The sequence below is a fragment of the Canis lupus genome, chromosome 33 (assembly GCF_048164855.1).
Source record: "Canis lupus baileyi chromosome 33, mCanLup2.hap1, whole genome shotgun sequence".
In the NCBI taxonomy this organism is placed as follows: domain Eukaryota; kingdom Metazoa; phylum Chordata; class Mammalia; order Carnivora; family Canidae; genus Canis; species Canis lupus.
This window is the reverse complement of record NC_132870.1, coordinates 29,822,206-29,843,759: the sequence shown is the minus strand read 5'-3', so window position 1 is coordinate 29,843,759 and position 21,554 is coordinate 29,822,206. Positions and strand designations below refer to the sequence as shown.

At 34.6% G+C, this 21,554-nt stretch overlaps 1 protein-coding gene across 2 annotated transcripts in view; it reads right to left on the bottom strand.

The window, feature by feature from the left end:
• The window catches only part of SEC24B (SEC24 homolog B, COPII coat complex component), a 94,732-nt gene that overhangs the window by 1,127 nt on the left and 72,051 nt on the right, over positions 1-21,554 (bottom strand). For both annotated transcript variants that reach the window (XM_072810589.1, XM_072810590.1), the window contains 13 exons: positions 19,789-19,901; positions 16,709-16,827; positions 16,275-16,330; positions 15,827-16,033; positions 13,432-13,555; positions 12,848-13,006; positions 12,042-12,215; positions 11,291-11,401; positions 9,664-9,839; positions 8,920-9,057; positions 4,734-4,838; positions 3,804-3,896; positions 6-109 (listed from right to left, as the gene is read on the bottom strand). In XM_072810589.1, the coding sequence (XP_072666690.1) occupies positions 6-109; positions 3,804-3,896; positions 4,734-4,838; positions 8,920-9,057; positions 9,664-9,839; positions 11,291-11,401; positions 12,042-12,215; positions 12,848-13,006; positions 13,432-13,555; positions 15,827-16,033; positions 16,275-16,330; positions 16,709-16,827; positions 19,789-19,901 (1,679 nt within the window). The remainder of the gene's footprint in view (positions 1-5; positions 110-3,803; positions 3,897-4,733; positions 4,839-8,919; positions 9,058-9,663; positions 9,840-11,290; positions 11,402-12,041; positions 12,216-12,847; positions 13,007-13,431; positions 13,556-15,826; positions 16,034-16,274; positions 16,331-16,708; positions 16,828-19,788; positions 19,902-21,554) is intronic.

The following is a 21,554-nucleotide window of genomic DNA, read 5'->3' as shown; positions in this document are numbered from 1 at the left end:
CTTACTTTACCACGTGAAGAATTGGGCTTAATGGTCTGTTGTCTCTCAGCCAAGTTATAAAGGATCTCGCTCTTTCTGATGAAAGGGTATCTAGCTCTGGAAGATGTGTCTGGTAAAAGTAATATAATTAGGAAATTACTTCCTTTCTCACAGACTGTAGCAATATTAGAACTGAATCATGATTCATTCCCACTACCTGCCAGCACTCGATTTCCAGACCTAAAGCAGCAACCAAATGAGTAAAATTTAAATTGTTCACATATATGTTTATATCTTTCTGGATAAGTTAATAAAACATGTGTTTATTGATGACTGATTGTGAGAATGAGAGTGTGTGCATGCATGCGCAAGCAGGGGCAGAAGGAGAGAGGGAGAGAGAGAATCTTACGTAGGCTCCACATCCAGTGCAGAGCCCAGTGCAGGGCTCCATCTCACAATCCAGAGATGATGACTTGAACTTAAATCAAGAATCAGATGATTAACCAACGGAGCCACCTGGGTGCTCCAACACATGTTTAATGATAAGTATGTCACAGATATTTTACCTGCATATTACAGTTTTTCTGAGTAAGTCAATAAAACATATACAATGATTAGTAGGTCACTGGTATTATGTTGCACTTTTAGTTCCATCTAAAGAAAACATGCAAATGAAGGGGGTTATCATTAATTTCCAAATTTACTCAACAGTTATAGATTCCATCCTCTTTTAGTAACAGCCATTCTCAGAGAATTCTCTGTTTCAAAGGACATCCATGTGGCCAACAAGACACATGAAAGGATGTTCATCATCATCATTTACCATGAGGGAAATGCAAATCAAAACTACCATGAGATATCACCTCACACCTATCAGAATGGCTGGCTAAAATCAACACAAGAAACAACAGATGTTGGACAGGATGTGGAGAAAGGGGAACTTACACTGTCAGTGGGAATGCAAACTGGTGTAGCTACTATGGAAAACAGTATGGAGATTCCTCAAAAAGTTAAAAATAGATAGAATTACCCCATGACCCTGCAATTACACTACTGAATATTTACCCAAATAATACAAAAATACTAATTCAAAGGGATACATGCACCCTGATGTTTATAGCAGCATTATCTACAATAGCCAATATATGGAAACAGTCCAAGTGTTCACTGACTGCTGAATGGATAAAGAAGAGATGGTGTGTGGAATATTACTCAGCCACCAAAAGAATGAAATCTTGCCATTTGCAATGACATGGCTGGAGCTAGAGTATACTGCTAAGAAAATAAGTCAGTCAGAGAAAGACAAATACCACATGATTTCACTCATATGTAGAATTTAAGAAACAAAATAAATGAGCAAAGTGAAAAAGAGAGACAGAGAGACAAACCAAGAAAGAGACTCAACTACAGAGAACAATCTAATGGTTACCAGAGGGGAGGACAGTGGGGGGTTGGGTTAAATAGGTGACGGGGATGAAGGAGTGTACTTGTCACGGTGAGCACCAGGTGATGTATGGAAGTGTTTAATCATTATACTGTATACTTGGAACTAATATAACACTGTATGTTAATTACCTGGAATCAAAATAAAAAAAAAATTTAAAGGTGAGGAATTTTAAAGAACATGTGTAAATATATTTAAAAACTATATGGGAGATTATTTTTAAAAGATCTATAAAAGTCTATTCTTATATATTTTTATAAATATACTTTGTAAATTTTTCTAAAATTTTTATTTATTTATGATAGTCACACACACAGAGAGAGAGAGAGAGAGAGAGAGAGAGAGGCAGAGACACAGGCAGAGGGAGAAGCAGGCTCCATGCACCGGGAGCCCGACGTGGGATTCGATCCCAGGTCTCCAGGATCGCGCCCCGGGCCAAAGGCTGGCGCCAAACCGCTGTGCCACCCAGGGATCCCTATACTTTGTAAATTTAATAAATATGTTATATAATATAAATACGTATTTTTGTATATTTATTTACAATGAAGTTTCCAAAGCCAAATTAATAGTAAACTACATAGAGTATGCAAAAAAAAAAAATTTGAACAGAAAAGCTTTATTTACTGTTATTTTATTTTGTTTTCTTAATTGTGAGTGAGGCTGAACATTGTTTCATATAGCTACTACTATACTTCTCTTCTGCAAATTGCCTATTCAAATCCTTTGCCCAGTTTTCTTTTCCTTTTTTTTCTGAGGGGACCAGGGTGTCTTTTTCTTAAAGATTTGTAAGACAACTTTTTATACTAGAAAAATTAGCCCTTTTTCAGTCCTGAGCTTCAGATAACCTCCTGATTTTGTTGTGTCTTTTGGCTTTATTTATTTTACTACATAGAAATGTTAATAACTACAGCTTCTAAACTAGTTTACTATTTTATTTAGAACTTATTTTTTTAAGATTTTATTTATTCATGACAGACACAGAGAAAGAGAGAGGCAGAGACACAGGCAGAGGGAGAAGCAGGCTTCACGCAGGGAGCCCGACATGGGACTCGATCCCAGGTCTCCAGGATCATACCCCAGGCTGAAGGCGACGCTAAACCCCTGGGCCACCGGGGCTGCCCTAGAACTTATTTTTCATATGTTTTTTTCTCGTTTGCTCACATTCTTGCCTCTTTTCAAACTTTTCCTTATTAACTTAATTTGCTGAATCTTAAAAGTGAACTCTGGAATTAATATGTAAAATTAAAAAAACAAATAACAGCAGAATGTGATAAAAGTTATACTGACTTTAAATTATTTCAGGAGGAAGGACATATTTAACAATATCCAGTGATAAATTAGGCCTTTCCTATTAATGAAATATAGAATTATTTTCAGAATCCTATTTCTTTGGTATTGGTTAATGTAGGCTGTTCCTATTAATGAAATATAGAATTATTTTTAGAATCCTGTTTCTTTGATATTGGTTAATATACATACAATAAAGGCCCACTGAAAAAATTATGTTCATTATCAGCAAAATAATTTAAATCAGAAGTTAAAGTTGTTGGAAAACAGGCTGGCAGTTCCTCAAAAAATTAAACCGAGTTTACCATATGACCTAACAATTCTACTCCTAGGTTTATACCCAAGAGAACTGAAAACATAAGTTCACACAAACACCTGCACATAAACTGTTCATACTAGTACTATTTATAATAGCCCCAAAGTGAAAGCAATCCAAACGTCCATGAATGAAGGACTGGATTTAAAAATGTAGCATAGGAAAAAAAAAATGTAGCATAGGGATGTCTGGGTGCCACAGCTGCTGAGTGCCTGCCTTTGGCCCAGAGCATGATCCTGGAGTCCTGAGATCGAGTCCCACATGGGACTCCTTGCGTGGAGCCTGCTTCTCTCTATGCCTGTGTCTCTGCCTCTCTATCTCTGTGTCTCTCATGAATAAATAAAATCTTTTTAAAAAATGTAGCATAATGGTACAATTATTATTTAGTCATAAAAAAAGAATGAAGTATTCATACATACAACAATATGGATGAACTTTGAAAACATTGTGAGAAGTGAAAGAAAGCAAACACAAAAGGCCACATGTGATTCCATTTATATGAAATGTCCAGAACAGGCAAATCCATAGAGATAGAAGGTAGATTAGTGGTTGCTAAGGGAAAGCAGGAGGGGAGAATTTGGAATACAAATTTCTTTTTGGGGGGATAGAAATGCTCTGAAATTAAGATACTGGTGATTATTGTATCAATTGTGAATACAGTAAAAACTAATCAGTTATACATATACTTTATGATAATTAAAGTGGTGAAATGTATGTGAATTTTATCTCACTAAAAATTTTAGCATACAAAACCTTAAAACTATAAGAGCCACTGACCATTTTCTGTGGTATTGATGCAAAATTAGGATACCCAAGTACATCCTCTATGAAGTTATTGTCACAGCTTTTTCCAATCCAAATATAAAAAACCTAAAATGAAAAAAAAAACAAACAATAAAATATTAAGACTCCCTAATCAGGAACCTATTACAGCCAATTTTCTCAAAATTATCAAGCATAAAAGAGGTAAAGTATACTATCTCAACTAAAGTAGGAAGGGGGTTATCACTAATTTCCAACTAGGAAGCCCTAATTGGTACATTTGGAATCTGTATCCAGGAATCTAAAGTGGTTCACATCTTCTTAGCTTAAATTTCAAGACTTCCCACAAAATACATTTTACCACCTTCCTTCCTTACTTTTTTCCCCAATAGAAAGGTAGTACGTTAGCCAGGATAACTGACTGACTTGCTCTATCTCCTATCCACTTGTTTGATTGCTGTCTGTGTATTTTAACTAATAGGCTCTCCCTCACCCGCCCTTTACTTGCTCATAAGGTAGCATTTATGAAGCCATCTTGACCACTGTGAAACCCTTCACCATGATCCCGCCCAGTGACTTTGCCTGAACTCCTAATCATTAATGGCCATTTCAGAAAATGCATAGAAGTTGAAATTGATGGACTCCTGTGGTACCTTTGAAATTTATGATTCTAGATGATAAAATCCTTAAAGACAGAATTTATCTCTTTACTTTTCTATCAAGCATACATAATCCATAATAATAAGTAACTATGATAATAAAAGTATATCCAACTAGAAAAGTCTAAAATCAATTGATCTCTTGTGCCAGGTACCAGTTTATTGCCTCTCAATTCCTAATTCTATCTTTCACTGCCTGATCTATGATAATAAAGCTGGACCCTGTACGTGTTGCTCCTTTTGCCAGCTGGAACAGTGTTGAACTTTAACAGTAGAGGGTGCTTACAGAGCCACAGTCCATAAGGAAAGCACCTTCTCTTGTCAGTTTTTCTGCGGACAATTTTTGAAGAGGTGGCTGAGGTACAACCCTGTCATTAACGTGTATTGCACCCTGAAAAAAAAGAGAGAGAGATGGAATGAGTTTGTGTAACTATCATCATAGTCTGGAACACAAAGGCTACAAGCTCTTTATGAAATACTGAAAAATGACACTTGAGAATTTTGTAAGATGCAAAAAATTACTGGTAATACTTTACCACGTTGGCTGTAGCATCAAGACACTCAAATGTATTCAAATCACAAAGATAAAAACATGATGGGGCCTCTGCTCGAGATTCTCTCTCTCCCTCTGCCCTCCCCCCGCTCTCTCTCTAGAATAAATAAATGAAATCTTTAAAAAACAAAGATAAAACCATGAATATGTAAAATGATCTGTCCACTTCCTTCCTTTCTGGGATCTGATATGTTAAAAGTATGACTATTAAATCTGCTGCAAAGCAAGCTCCATTTTTACATTTCTCGAGTAACAAAATACAGAAGATTCCAAAGAGTAGAGTTTTAATGCAAGGAAGAAAAGACACTACATATTTGCATATTAAAAATAACTGTTGGACACCAGATTTGGTTTATAGTACAATCAAAATTGCACTTGGGGGCAGCCCTGGTGGCATGGCGGTTTAGCGCTGCCAGCAGCCTGGGGTGTGATCCTGGAGACCCGGGATCGAGTCCCATGTCGGTCTTCCTGTAGGGGGCCTGCTTCTCCCTCTGCCTGTTCCTCTGCCTCTCTCTCTGTGTCTCTATGAATAAATAGACAAATTCTTTAAAAAAAAAAAAAAATATATATATATATATATATATATATATATATATAAAAAATTGCACTTGGATCAGAAGGAACATACCTCAACATAATAAAGGCCATATATGAAAAATTCACAACTAACACATACTTAATGGTAAAAAACGGAGAGTTTTTCCCCTAAGATCAGGAACAAGACAAGGATGTCCACTCTCACCACTTTTATTCAACATAGTACTAGAAGGGCAGCCCGGGTGGCTCACCGGTTTAGCGCTGCCTTCGGCCCAGGGCGTGATCCTGGAGACCCGGGATCGAGTCCCATGTCGGGCTCCCTGAATGGAGCCTTCTTCTCCCCCTGCCTGTGTCTCTGCCTCTCTCTCTCTCTCGCTCTCTCTCTCTGTCTCTCATGAATAAATAAATAAAATATTAAAAAACAAAACAAAACAAAACATAGTACTGGAAGTCCTAGCCACAGCAATCAGATGGCAATAACAAAAATAAAAGGCACCCAAATTGGTATAAGGAAGAAGTAAAACTTTCACTATTTGCAGATGACATGATACTCTCCATAGAAAACACTGGAGATTCCATCAAAAAATTCTAGAACTGATAAACGAATTTGGTAAGCTTGCAGGACACAAAATCAATATGCAGAAACCCATAGCATTTCTATATACTAATAATGAAGTAACAGAAAGAGAAATTAAGAAAACATTTCCATTTATAACACACAAAATAATACCTAGGAACAACTTAACTAAAGCTGTGAAAGACCAGTACTCTGAAAACTATAAAAGACTGATGGAATCAACTGAAAATGACACAAATAGAAGATGTTCCATACTCCTGGATTGGGAGAACAAATTGTTAAAATGTCCATACTACCCAAAGTGATCTGCAGATTTGATGCAATCCCTATCAAAATAGCAACAGTATTTTTCACAGAAATAGAACAGATAATCTTAAAATGTATATGAACTACAATCTTAAAATGTATGTGAACTACAAAAGACCCCCAAAAGCCAAAGCAATCTTGAAAAAAGAACAAAACTAGAGGTATCACAATCCCAGATTTGAGATATACTACAAAGACACAGTAATAAAAAGCATTATGGTACTGGCACAAGAGACACATATATCATTGGAAAGGAATAAAGAGCCCAGAAATAAACTCATAATTATTTGGTCAATTAATCTTTGACAAAGGAGATAAGAACATGCAATGGGAAAAGGATAGGCTCCTTAACAAATGGTGTTGAGAAAACTGGACAGCAACATGTAAAAGAATGAAACTGAACTACTTTCATATACTGTACACAAAAGTAAACTCAGAATGGATTAAGAACCTAAATGTGTGATTTGAAACTGTAAAAATCCTAGAAGAGAGCACAGGCAGTAATTTCCCTGACAATGGCCATAGCAACAGTTTTCTAGATAGGTCTCATAGGGTGAGGGAAATGAAAGCATAAGTAAACCATTGGGGCTACATCAAAATAAAAATCTTCTGCACAGCAAAAGAGACAATCAACAAAACAAAAAAAATAACCTACTGAATGGGAAAAGATATTTGCAAATGATATATCCAATAAGGTTTAATATCCAAAATATATAAAGAACTTATATAATTCAACAACAAAAAACCCAAATAATTCAATTTAAAAATGGGCAGAGGATATGAACAGACATTTCTTCAAAGATACCCAGATGGCTAACTGACACATGAAAAGATGCTCAACAGCACTTGTCATCAGGGAATGCAAATCAAAACCACAGTGAGGTATCACCTCATACCTGTCAGTATGGCTAAAATAAAAAACATAAGAAACAACAAATGTTGGCAAGGATATGGAGAAAAATGGAACCCTCTTACACTTGGTGGGAATGCAAACTGGTACAGCCATTGGGGAAAACTGTATGGAGATGTCCTCAAAAAATTAAAAATAGAATTACCATATGATTCAGTAATTCCACTATTGTGTATTTACCCAAAGAATACAAAAACACAAATTCAAAAATATATATGCATCCCTATGTTTATTGGAGTATTATTTAAAATAGCCAAAGTATGGAAGCCATCCAAATATCCATCAACAGATGAATGGATAAAGAAAAAGTGGTGTGTGTGTGTACACACACACACACACACACACACACACAATGGGATATTACTCAATCATAAGAAAGAATGAAACCTTGCCACATCATGGATGGATCTAAATGGTATAATTCTAAAAACAAAAATAAATAAATAAATGGCATAATTCTAAGTGAGGTTAAGTCAGAAAGATTAATAAATACTGTATGATTTCACTCATATGTGGAATTTAAGAAACAAATGAACAAAAAGAAAGAAAGAAAGAAAGAAAGAAAGAAAGAAAGAAAAGAAAAGAAAAGAAAAGAAAAAAGAAAAGAAAGGAAAGGAAAAGAAAAGAAAAGAAAAGAAAAGAAAAGAAAAGAAAAGAAAGAAAAGAAAAGAGAAAAACTAAAAAAAAACCCAGACTCTAAACTAAAGAGAACTGGTGGTTACTAGAGGGGATGTGAGTTAGGAGTGGGTGAAGGGGATCAAGAGTATATTTATCACTATGAGCACTGAGTAATGCATAGATTTACTGAACCACCTTATTATACAGCTGAAACTAACATATAACACTATACATTAATGACACTGGAATTGAAAACAAAAACAAAAACAAAAAAACCAGGGCGCCTGAGTGGCTCGGTTGGTTAAGCTTCTGCCTATGATTCAGGTCTTGATTCCAAAGTTCTGGATCAAGGCCTATGTTGGGGTCCCTACTCAGGGGCGAGTCTGCCTCCCCCACAACTTTCCCCTGACTCATGCTTTCTCAAATAAATAAATAAAATCTTTAAAAACAAAACAAAAAAAATTGTACTTCAATCATATAAAGAACAATCTCTATAAAATATACATGGAAGTGGCCATTCTACAACTTAGCTTTGTAATATTATAACCAAATCCGCAAGGTGAATTACTTCCCATATTTTTGAAAACTCAGTAAATGACCATAGATAGTATCTGATAGCCTTATTGTTCAACCAAATCCATAGGTAGTATCCTTATTTAATGTATTACTACCATAAGGGAAAAGCAGACGTAAAAAAATTGTTACTAGGGGGATGCCTGGGTGGCTCTGCGGTTAAGCACCTGCTTTTGGCCCAGGGCGTGATCCTGGGGTCCCAGGATCGAGTCTCGCATCAGGCTCCCTGCATGGAACCTGTTTGTCTCTCTATGTTTCTGCCTCTCTCTCTGTCTCTCATGATAAATAAATTAAATATAAAAAAAATTGTTACTAATATATTAGCACCTTAGCTATAGAATTAAGACATTCAAATACATTTAAATTTAAAAATTTCAAACACACACAAAAAATTATACCTCATCTGTCAATCTGTCTATCCTGTACAAGTTGGGATGAATCATTTTCATTAGATGAACAAGTGGCTGACACTTTATCTGACACATGGCATATACACGATCATCCAGGCGTGTGCTTGTACCGGTTCTAAATGCTTTCTACAAAGAAAAAAAACCCACATATTTTTAAAATAAAAACCATAAATATAGACAAACATCAAAACAAATACATATACCACCACAGTCATGGAAAAACCATGGCCTTCAAAACAGACTTGGATTAAATTCTTAGCTCTGACATTCAATACATAGATAGGGGAACTAGTTACTTAGCTTCTGAAAGCTTTATTATCATTACAAGAAAAACAGAGAAAAAAATGCTTTTCTAGGCTGCTGTAAGGATTAAATAAGACAATGCATATATAACAACTATTACAGTGCCTGAGACTTGGAAAGATATCTGATGGACAAAAAATCCTTTCCTTAGAGTCTCTTTCCAGAAGCACATATAAACTAAAAGTGTGCTATAAGCACATTATTCAAGCTGCTCCCACATATTAAAGAGTGAGAACATATGGCTTCATGAGAGTCATGTTTTTATATACTTTAATTTTCCACTGATCTTTTTTCAGAACTTTTCCAATGCTCAGCTGCAAAATTATCTAGTTAAATATTAAAAATCCCAGGGAACTTGGATTTCATTTCTTCATCTATGCCTTGAGTTTTAGAAGACTTTATGAAATTTGACAGTGTACAGAGAGCTACCTGTTTGAGAAGGGCCAAAACATAGAGAGGAAAGAGCTTGAGGGAGCTGGGTGCTATCAGTGCAGAGTGCTGTAAATTTGAGACTGTTGAGCCATATGCAGATAATGAATCCACCACAGCATTCACTAAGGCATCTCTTGCATCTGATAAGCTTGATGAGATGGATCGATCAACAGCTAGAAAGCAATCAAAATGAAAATGTGTTTTAATTACTAGATTCCAATGAATGTGATAAGGGGTAAAATTTACATGCATTATATAAGAAGCCAACAAAAATTCTGTTTTTAGGATAGAAAAATACATTTCACCTGCCCCTTCACTTTGCAAGTGTCTGCTGATTATACAATTTTTGTGAAATAAACCTGAATAATTCTCACAATCAGAATAGATTTAGGCTGTTTTGGATCTTTTTTGTCTTGGTCTCTCTAACTCTAAAAAGAATTGCTACTGATATTAGAGAATGTATATCAACCATTTACATCTGAGAAAGCTCCAGTAGAAGTCACATGTATAAAGTATCATTTTTTTTCATAAACAATTTAAGTTCTGCAATCTGAGTTATCCCTGTGATGCTCTGAAATCTTTGTCAAAGCATTTCTAGGTCAACAACAACAAAAAAGAGGGCAATTGAACATAGGCTCTCACACAGACACTGAAGAGCCAGCTATCAGTGTGAGACTTATTTTCTTCTAAGTACGTATTTTATTAAACTAGCAATAACCTACAGATGTGCCCAAGTATTTTTTTTTGTGCCCAAGTATTAAAAAATAAAGTTATATTGAAAAACAACGCTATAATATACTGAATTTGAAATATAGATATAAAATAATAAAAAACTAGGATAATTTAGTAAATGCTATAATAATTTTTCCCAAAATGAGTAATAAGGACCATTTTTCTCTAAGACTACATGAAAAATAAGGCTCATTTCATGCCCCAAAGGAAAATTCATTGAAAATAAAATAGTCAGTGTTACATTGATTCCCCTATTCTTTTTTTTAGCTTACATACAATAGAATTTATGTTTTGGGGTATAACTGTACAGTGATCATATGTCAAACACACAGCCATATAATCACTAACACAATCAAAATACACAACAGTTCCATTACCCCCAAAATATCCACTGGTGTTGCCCCTTTATGGTAAAATTTTCCCACTATCTTTAACCCTCATAATCAATGATCTGTTTGTTCTTCATCCCTATAATTTTCCCTTGTCCAGAATGTCATATGAATGTATGTATATAGTCTTTCTGAAGCTTAGCTCCTTTCATTTAGCATGTCTTTGAGAGTCATCCATATCTATTCATATCTCAATAATTCATTTCTTTTTATTAGTGAGTTTCATTTCCATCATATGGATATACCAAAGTTTGTTCATACATTTACCAGCTGAAGGACATTTGGGTTGTTACCGGTTTTTACTGATTATGAATCCCCCAGAAGATTTTTAAACTAATGAATTAGTAAGAAATATAAGAATAGTTCAATTCACACTGCTGTAAATGAAAATGTAAAACACATATACTTTCTAAGTAAGGAATTTCTAGGGTTAAGAAATGCCCTGGTTTCAGTTTTTAGGATAGAAAAATATATTTCACCTGTTCTTTCACATTTTTACTCACCCATGTTTGCCAGAAGGCAGATGGCAGCCTGTACATCCACTCCTGCGTATACATCTGCCAGTGAACTCACTACTGGCAAACAGAGCGTGTGCACTCTAATTCTTCGCTCACCTATATGAAATAATGAATCAACGTCATTGCAAAACACATTGGGCCAAGGGAGAAATAAAGCAAACAGGTCAAAACATTCAAATTACTATTTTGATTGGATTAAATCACTAGGAGGACTCTGAAATGTAAAAACAAATGCTTTACAAGTAATATGTTTTAAAGAAAATCAAAACACTTTCTAAATCTGTAGACCATGAACATATACTATATTTTATATATGTTGAACATTAGGTTCTGGTTTTTATTTTAATATCAAACATTCTAAATTATATTCAACAGAGTAAAATGTCAGAAAACCTGGCTGTCAAATAACTAATGTGGGCCTTATATGCTATGTAAAAATTTTTTATTTCATGGGGCAAAAAAAAAAAAAATGCTAAGATGGCATAGCTGGATTTGGCATAAGTTTACCAGACACATATGATCCTGAGAATACAGGACTTCAACGAGTCAAAAACAGTATTAAAGATTAAAAAATGAGTTAAGAAAAACAAAAAAAACAGAACATATATATTTGATTAACTAATGCAAATTCCATGTATCTCCCACTATTTTGGTTCATTCTTTCTCCCCATTTCCCCTAGCATATAAAAGGAAGGGAAAACTATTGCTAATTACATTTCATATCTATTAATATTACCTTTGCTTGATGTATATAATAGGGCTGTCTGAAAGCACACTAAGGAAGTATCTGTCAAATTTTCTTCGATTGACAATTGTACTGCAAATCCAGCATCAGGATTGATGTTGGCAAGGGATAACAAATCAGTGGAACGGACAAAGAAGTTTCCATGAAAAGTGTGCATTGAAAGACCTATATGGAAGAGAAAATTTGTTATAAAAGATGAAAGTATCTTTACCTCGGGCTAAAGCTACTTTTTAAGGTAAAAACTGTCTATGATTTTGAATCAAAAGGATAACTGGGGAGTAGAACTGGGATGTTAAGAGAGGTTCTAAAATACCAATTCAGAAAAAAAAATGCAGGTTATATAAAAGAGAAAGCAGACATTTAGCTTGTATTGATAACTGATCTTATATTTTCTCTATGTGATCTGAAGTCAGACGAAGATCTAATATATAAAATAAAACAAATGATGGGTACTGTACAACTCGCTTAAGACTTAAAATTAGGGAGGAAATTCCCTCCAGCAAACATTCACATAGAACTGAGGTAAACTGAAGACTAACTGAATGAATATGAGGCAAAGTTCATTTATCAGACAATTTTCCTTTACTATCTTCCCTACCATTCTAAAATCACCTCCACTATGGCTTTCTCTTAGGTTCTTCCTAATAAAGCAAACATTACTTTTGCTCATTAATTTAAATTACTTAAAGAATTGGGCAATGATTATTCAATAACTATATATTTTAAAAACAGCTTACATATATATATATAATGTTATATATTATATAATATAAAGCATAATCTTTATAATTTCATACCTTTAGTACACCTTATTCTCATAACAGCTTCAAATCCAATTTTTCTTGTGAGATACCGTTTTAGGTCTTTTTGTAACTTTTCTGCTTGTGAAGGATTGTGAGTAAAGTGGAAAGACGGATAATAATAAATGCACCCTGCAGAGTACTTGGACATGCAAGCTTCAGAGAGAAATAGAAAAAATATTAGCTACAGAAACAATATTCTATAATGTCTTGTAATAACATCCAGTAATATCTTACTTGTCCAACAAAAGTAGAGTGTATGTCATGAAAAAAACTGTCACAATGAGAAAATCTAAGCTGTCAAAATAAGGATAATATAGAAATCTGAGAAAACACATATACGTGTATATATGGTAAGGTTTATTATTAAGCAGAATGATAAAGGAATTAGATTTAAATACTAATAGCATTTTAGATGTGTATAGTGCTTTACGATTTACTGGTCATTTTCACATATATTATCTATATAATTCACATGCTTTTTACCCCCCAAATATTGAGAACTCTTAATAAAGAGTTTAGATTTGACTGTATGCTAAAAACATTTATGTAAACGGATAAACATGAGGATATCTCCTTACCTAGAGAAGCAAGATCAGAATACTGTGAACTTAAAAGGAACAGATCCACTGCAGTCTGCTGCCCTGAGCAATCTAAAGCCAGTTTCTTATAAAAATCAGTTGCAGGGCCAAGATGTTGTACAACCTAAGTCAACAGGTCATAAAGTAAGAGCTAGAAACCTTCCACTATGCACATATTTCTACATCTCTTATAATAATGAAGAGGATAACCATTGTCCTCCTCTCGAACTAAGAAAGTTTTTTTTTTTTTTAAGATTTTATTTATTTTATTACTGAGAGACACACACAGAGGCAGAGAGACACAGGCAGAGAGAGAAACAGGTTCCATGCAGGGAGCCTGACGTGGGACTCGATCCCGGGTCTCCAGGATCAAGCCCTGGGCTGGAGGTGGTGCTAAACTGCTGAGCCACCTGGGGCCACCCATCAAACTAAGGAAGCTTTTTAAATGTCTAGGTAGTTGGCACAGATCTTTTAAGAATAATAATCATTGCTAACATTTATAAAGCACTTAAAAAGCACTGTTTGAAATATTTTATATAACTTAAGTTACCTACATCTTACAAATGAGGAAACTGAAGCAAAAAACAGATTAAGTAACAACCAATTACATATTTATTGAGTGGTGCTAGACTATAAACCTGACATGTCTGGCTCCAGAGTGAGTGATTTAACCATTATTGTATACTGTTTGTAACAATATGAGAAAGAGTCATAGATTAAGGAAGGTTTTTTTCTATTGGTATAAGGACACTTGAACTGAGAAGGTGGCACCAAAGAAGAGTTAAAAATGCAAGAGCCAGGCTCCAAGTTCTTAATTACTAGGCTACATTGCATAATAAAATGTTTCAATCTTCCATACACCATAGTGTATGATTAGTACATTAGAGTTCACACAGATATGAATATATAAATCAGAACAGGTATTTAACTTTTTGAGTCCCAGGCTGATAAAGAATAGTTCTAAAAGTTAAATGAGAAAAACAAAACAAAACTGCATCAAAGACTTCAGTAACACATAACTAGCTTCCTCACATAACTACCTTCCTATGTTTAAAACCCATCAGTATTTTATAATGGACTGCAATGGCTTAATGAACTGCATGCTAGCTGTACCTGATGAATTTAAAACATACACTTGCCCCAATTTATTTTAAAATTAGATTTTTTTCTGATATGTAACTTAAAAATGCAGTTTCTATAAAAAGTAAAATATTTTTCTCTAACAAATTGGTAAAGAATAAAAAAAGCAATAATACTTAATGATGGCTAGAAGATTTGAGAGTCCTTAAGAGTACAGTTGATAAAAAACCCAAGTAAAATACATTAATAACTTAAATAAAGTTTATACTCTTTGACACAATAATTTCACTTCTAGGAATTTTTCCTAAGGAAAAACTGATTATGTGGCTAAATATTTACGGCACTATTAAAACTATTTAATTCATACTCATAATTAGTTGTGATAGTATTTCCTTGAGGTCAGACAAAACTTATACACACACAAAAATGATTATTCTAGTTCATTATTATTTGAAATGAGGGATTAAAATATTCTGAGAAAATCTTCATGTAAAACCCAAGTAATATTCAGCCTCAGAGAAAGTACTGGAGACAACTACTCAGTAGCTAGAAGGCAATTAATAAATCAAGTACTTTGATATCTACTAAAACATGTTTTTTATTTTTATTTTTGAAAGCTTATTTGGGACACCTGGGTGGCTCAGCAGTTGGGTGCCTGCCTTCAGATCAGGTCCTGATCCAGGGATCCAGGATGGAGTCCTGCCTCAGGCTCCCTGTGACGAGCCTGCTTCTCTCTCTGCCTATGTCTGCTTCTCTCTCTCAGTCTGTGTCTCTCATGAATAAAGAAATCTTTAAGTGAAAAAAAAAAAAAAAGAGCACTGCAGCCAGAAAAATCAAGTCCCATCTTTTACAATTAGTTATTTAACCCTTAGCAAATTTAATCTGTTTTCCTCATCTGTAAAATGAAAGGATTCGACCTGCAAACTGAGTCATAAAACAACCCAAAACGCTAATTCATTTTTTTTAAAAAGATTTTATTTATTTATGAGAGACAGAGAGAGAGAAGAGAGAGAGAGAGAAAGAGAGAGAGGCAGAGACACAAGCAGAGGGAGAAAGCAGGCTCCATGCAGGAAGCCCAATGTGGGACTCAATCCTGGGTCTCCAGGATCACACCCTGGGGCGAAGGCAGGCACCAAATCACTGAGTCACCCAGGGATCCCCCTAAAACGCTAATTCAATTAAACTTTCTCAACAGATTTTTTTACTACTGAGAGTAGAAAAATAGAAGAATGAACAGATTCATAGAATGAATCACAGTCTATGAAGGTACAAACCACCATCTTTAAATATGACAGAGAAAGCAAATATACAATACCTTTGTGCTTGATCTCTGATTGGGATCTTCTCTGGACTGCAGAAGTCCTGCACCCAAGGAAGGTAATTGTGTCTGAAATACAGACACACGGCCACCTGTTGGAGACATTAGTTTAAAGGCAGCCTGAAGCGCAGGACCAAGGGCGCTGTGTGTTTCTCTCGTATTGGTGAACATGTTCGGTAATGCATTCAATAAGTCTTTTATAAGCTGGGGAAACAAAGATTAAAAGGTGAATTACTGAGAATGTAAGGCAATTTTCTTCTTTAAAACATTCTGGAGTATAATATATATCACTCTATCTTGGGGGACCGTAAACCAACGAGTCCACAGATATACTATGTACATTGTTTATCCGGTATTTATATATCAAGTAAACAAATGTTAAAGATTTTAGTAAACATTTGAGATACAGAAATATTTTCATACTTTAAGAAAAAACCTCTCTCACCTCTTTACTTTCATACAGATTCACAAGTAAGCTATCCGGTGTAGGTAGAAAAACATCTAAAGGGAAAACATATTTTAATGAACAGATAAATCAAGTCAAAAGAATATCATCAATTTAAAAATCTTAGTTTCTATCAGGCCATATGTATAATGGGTACCACAATACTGCTTTATTAAATATATATGTATATGTGTATATATACATATGTACACTCTGCATATATTTCACATGTGTGTGTACATGTGTAAGTACACACAAAGGCACAGCAAACGTAGAATGAAGTATTTTCCAGGAAACTATTATTTTTTTTCCAAGAAAGTATTTTGAAACAAATATCAAAGTATACCAAATTATCCTTACATCATTATGACAGGATATACTGTCAAAGTAGCCTCAATTCCAAAATCTATACTTAGACTTTATTTACTGCTTACCATCTATATCAGACACAATCAACATTTGAGGCTGTGATAATCCTTCTTGTAAATTGTAGAAATGAATAGTGCTATCGAAGGTCATGAATCCTATTCTTGTTCGTGAATCTCCAGGAAGCCTAAGGATAAAAAGGACAATTTCAAATTCAAAGTGTTCAGTAACATATTTTATTTAAAAAAATAATGAGATAGTAAACTAAGTCTAAGAATAATTACACGTGCTTTTTCATAGAGGACAGAAAGTTATTCTTCCCTAAACCAACATACATCAGAGAAGACCAAGGATAAAACATCCCATTTTCAGATGAAACCAACATGTTTAGAACTAATATATATATATATATATTTAAAGATTTTATTCATTTATTCATGAGAGACACAGAGAGAGAGGCAGAGACACAGGCAGAGGAAGAAGCAGGCTCCATGCAAGGAGCCTGACATGGGACTCAATCCTGGGTCTCCAAGATCATGCCCTGGGCTGAAGGCGGTGCTAAACCGCTAAGCCACTGGGACAGCCCTACCCTAGAGCTAATATTTCAGAACAATGAACCATGTTCAAATAATGAACCAAAACTGAGGCACCTGGGTGGCTCAGTGGCTGAGCGTCTGACTTTGGCTCATGATCCTGGGGTCCTGGGATCAAGTCCCACATCTGGCTCCCTGCAGGGAGCCTGCTTCTCCTTCTGCCTATGTCTCTGCCTCTCTGTGTCTCTCATGAATAAATAAATAAAAGCTTCAAAAAAAAAATCAAAACCAAAAAGGAAATGATCAAATAATCAAAGATTTCTGGGGCCTGGGTAGCTCAATTAGGCATCTGACACTTGATTTTGGCTCAGGTCAATGATCTCAAAGTCATGAGATCCAGCCCTGAGTTGGGCTCTGCACTAGACATGTAGAGCCTGCCTGGGGATTCTCTTTCACTCCCTCTGCCCCTCCACCCTACCCCCTTCACGTTCTCTCTCTGCCCCTCCATCCTCTCTCTCTCAAAACAGAACAAAAAAATCTCAAAGATTTCTTGCTACCCTTCTTTTAAAACATACTCCTTTAACTAAAAGTTTACTCATATTTTTAGTCCAGTATTACAAATATGGTGTATCTAGTTTAAACAGTAAAAGGCAGAATGACAAATGAGTATTCTCCAAGAAAAGACAATGTAATGTAAATCAGATTTTGATGTAGAAGTTTTAAATAAAAACTACATTTAAGAACATTAAGACATTTTATCTATCATAACCTTTTATAAGTTTTCTGCTAAAACTCAGTATTCAAAAGTCAATGCCTTGGCAAAAAAGAATTAATTAAATTGTCATTTCATTGCCCATGGGGTTCTCCTTATTGATAAAGTGGATGCCTCATCTTACAAAAGTATTTTTCTAAGTACCACCAATTCTATTAACTACTGTTAATATGATTTTATATATATAATATTACTTTAGCAATGTTTTAAAAACATTTTTGAATATTATAGGATGTCAAAATAGTGTGCATCAAAAGAAGCATTATTATTTTTATGCATGACTGATCAGGCTAGTCAGCCTACAAACAAGTAAAAAAAATATTTCAGAAAACAGAATGCACCAAGTTACACAGGTATTTAGCTTACCAATACTGGTCAAGATTTATGATGTTTCTACAGATAATTCTTTGCTCCTTTGAAATGTCTAAGGTCAATGAATATTAGGGTCATTTGTTTCTAATTGGAACAGCGACTACTTATCTCCTCTACTCCAAGCTTAAAATTCAGAGTTGAACTGGAATTGCTCCACATCAAATTCCCATTTCTCAACATTGTATCTATAGCCCTTTCCAAAAACATTTTACTTTCCTAATGCTTCTCTTTTCTGCTTAATCAAATATATGTACAATGTTTTAAATGACTCTCCATTCCTAATTTTATCCTTTTGGTTTTGCATAGTCTATTTATCTCACAAGTAGTTACTCATTGGTCTGGCTCCTATTTCTAGGGTTATAGCCTCATACTTTTTCAGCAAGTTGTCTCTTCAGTTTTAAAACTATTTCTTTGCAGAGTCTTCCATTGCTACTCACTGCTAAAGATATATCTGAATTAATCATCTGTGGCTAAAAACAGGGAAAATGCTTCAATCAAGAATATAAATATGAAAACAGAAAACAGTTACTAACAGAAACAAAAAGCAAATCAGTTAATGTCTCTGGATATTTTTATCTCAATGTTATCCACTTATTATAGGCTCAGATCAGAGACATGCAGACTACTGTGATGAAAGCTAGCATAGCACTTAAGAGAGGAAGGACTCTCAAACTCAAATGGGAGATAGGAAAGAACCTTTTGGAATCAGCAAGAGTACTTCAGACAAAGTATTTATATATATAACCACTCCTATTCTTCTACGCATGTCAAGAACCAATGCAGGTATGAGCCAATCTTATTAATAACCTTAAGTCTTATCTCTGTGGGTGTTGGAAATAAAAAAAGAAAGAAAGAAAAAAGAAGTATACAAGCAAATTTGTTTTCCAGAGATTTGGAAGGCTCATTTTTAAAGCTAGTTGAGGGTCTCCTTCATGACTAATACTAGGGAGGAATTAGAGCCAAGTATAAGCAATCTATCCTATATCCTATTTGCACTTTCGCAATACAGCTCATTACCAATGTGTCAAAACGAAGAGTTCAGTTTCTGGCTTTCTGAAATATTCAGCACAAAATCAATTCCTTCTTTCCCTTTATCTGGCTCATTATCCCATTAGGACATTCAAAACTAATTGGAAAAATTCCTTGCTCAGGCATGTATTTCAGCTAGATTTCTCTCATCCAGATCCTTGATGCCCTGGCTAGTGCTCAGATCTGCTAAGTCAGAGTAAGAGTTAGATAAGTTCTAAATCCCTTAGCAAATATTAAACACTTACAGTCTTACAAATCTAAAGTCATAAATCATAGTAATCGAAGTAGCAGGATCCTTAGTCTGAGGTGGACAAGAAGTACTCTTGCAGTGAGAGATAAGTAAAGTCAAACTATAATCAAAACTAACTCCATAAATTGTTAATGAACATTTCACATTTATTATTTGTACACATACACACAATGAATAAAAAAGATCTCTTACTTGTCTAGATTTTCTAATAACGACTGGCACAAAATTGTCAAATATCCAGCTTCCACTGCATTATGAGACACATCTAAAACAAACAAGTAAACTGCAGGTTGAGGAGGACGAAGCTGAAAGGAATGAAAATAATGCAATTTATTTAGTAGGCACAATTTACTCTCTTTATAACATTATTATTACTGGTAATAATGGTATTTACTGAGTAGATGACACACAAAATACACAAATTGAGAATCGACATTTTATAAGATCTTATGTGTTAATTAAAATGACATTCCTTTAACTTTTTTTCTTATTCAGTTGGTTATGAATTAAATATAATAAGGCAGTTGTTAGGGGTGCTTAGGTGGCTCAGTTGATTAAGCGTCCACTCCTGATTTTGGCTCAGGTTATGAGATCCAGCCCAGCATCAAGCTCTGTGCTGGGCATGGAGCCTATTTAAAATGATCTTCTCTCGCTCTCTGTCTGCCCTCCATCCCCCAACCTCCCACCCACCCCTGCTCATGTGCGTGCTCTCTCTCTCTCTCTCTCTCAAAAAAAAAAAAAAAAAAAAAAGGCAGTTGTTAAACAGTAATGGTTAAATAGATGGGCTAAACGTTTTTCTGATAAGAGTGTTGATTGAGATATCTTTCAAAGAAAAAATGAACTTATTTGTTATTTAACATAAACCTCTATATCCTTTCCCTACTCCAAAAAACATTGTATTTTATATTTATTTTTTAAAATCTGACAACTAATAGTATTAGCTATTAGTACTAGCTGTTGGGTTGCCTGGTGATGGATAAATCCCAAGGGTTAAGTGCTAGGCTAGGTATAAAGAAAATCCTCATGATGGTATTCTAAGTATGTTAAGTCATTATCTGCTAAAGATGTATACTGAAGTATTTATAGGTTAAATGATATGATATGCTGTAATCAGCATTTAATAAACTCCAGGGTGGGAAAGGGGAGGAGGCACTGGAGTGGACTGGGGATAGATGAAATATATTTAGAAAAATGTTGACAACTCTTGAAGTTCAGTGATGGGTAAATAATAGCTCACTAACTATTATCTCTTTTTTGAAGTATGCTGGAAAATTACTGTTATAGAAAGTTGAAAGAATATATAATATCTTTTTTTTCTTAATATGCGAACCAAGGATCACATGGGTCATATGCAAAAATTATAGATTAACTTCTTCTTTCACCACTTCAATTAGATTAAGATCCTAAGGAGCCAGAACAGAGTTGGGAATGTAAGTTGTAAAGAAAGTAAGAAGTTGGGAGTTAAAGTACCCAAGAGAAAGTTTACTATAGTTAATATGGAAACAGACAAATAGTAGTTAAGTGAGCAAATGCTAAAGTGGACACTAAGGACCATAAAAATTACAAAAAAAAAAGAAAAAAAGAAATAGGCCAGACAACAGGAATTTAATACACATTAGCTATCTCTGTTCACCCTTCCTCACTAGCAACACCTTACATTTTTGCAGACAACAAAGATTAGTAATGAGGATACTAAGGAAATGTAAGTTATTATAAACATTTAAAATGAGTAGATATGATAAAGAAGATGAGTAGAACTCAAGCTAAGAATTTATTTTTATATATGGGAAAGAAAAAGGAGATCTTGGAATTAGTACAATTAAAAGAAAAGGCCAAATTTCATGATGAACTGGAAAGAGAAAAATTCAAGTGAAGTCTCTATCCATTTATCTTGCTATCTGTACTAGGTAAATGAGTAAGACAGTGATGTCTCTTAAAGAGAGAGCCTGAAAACTGCA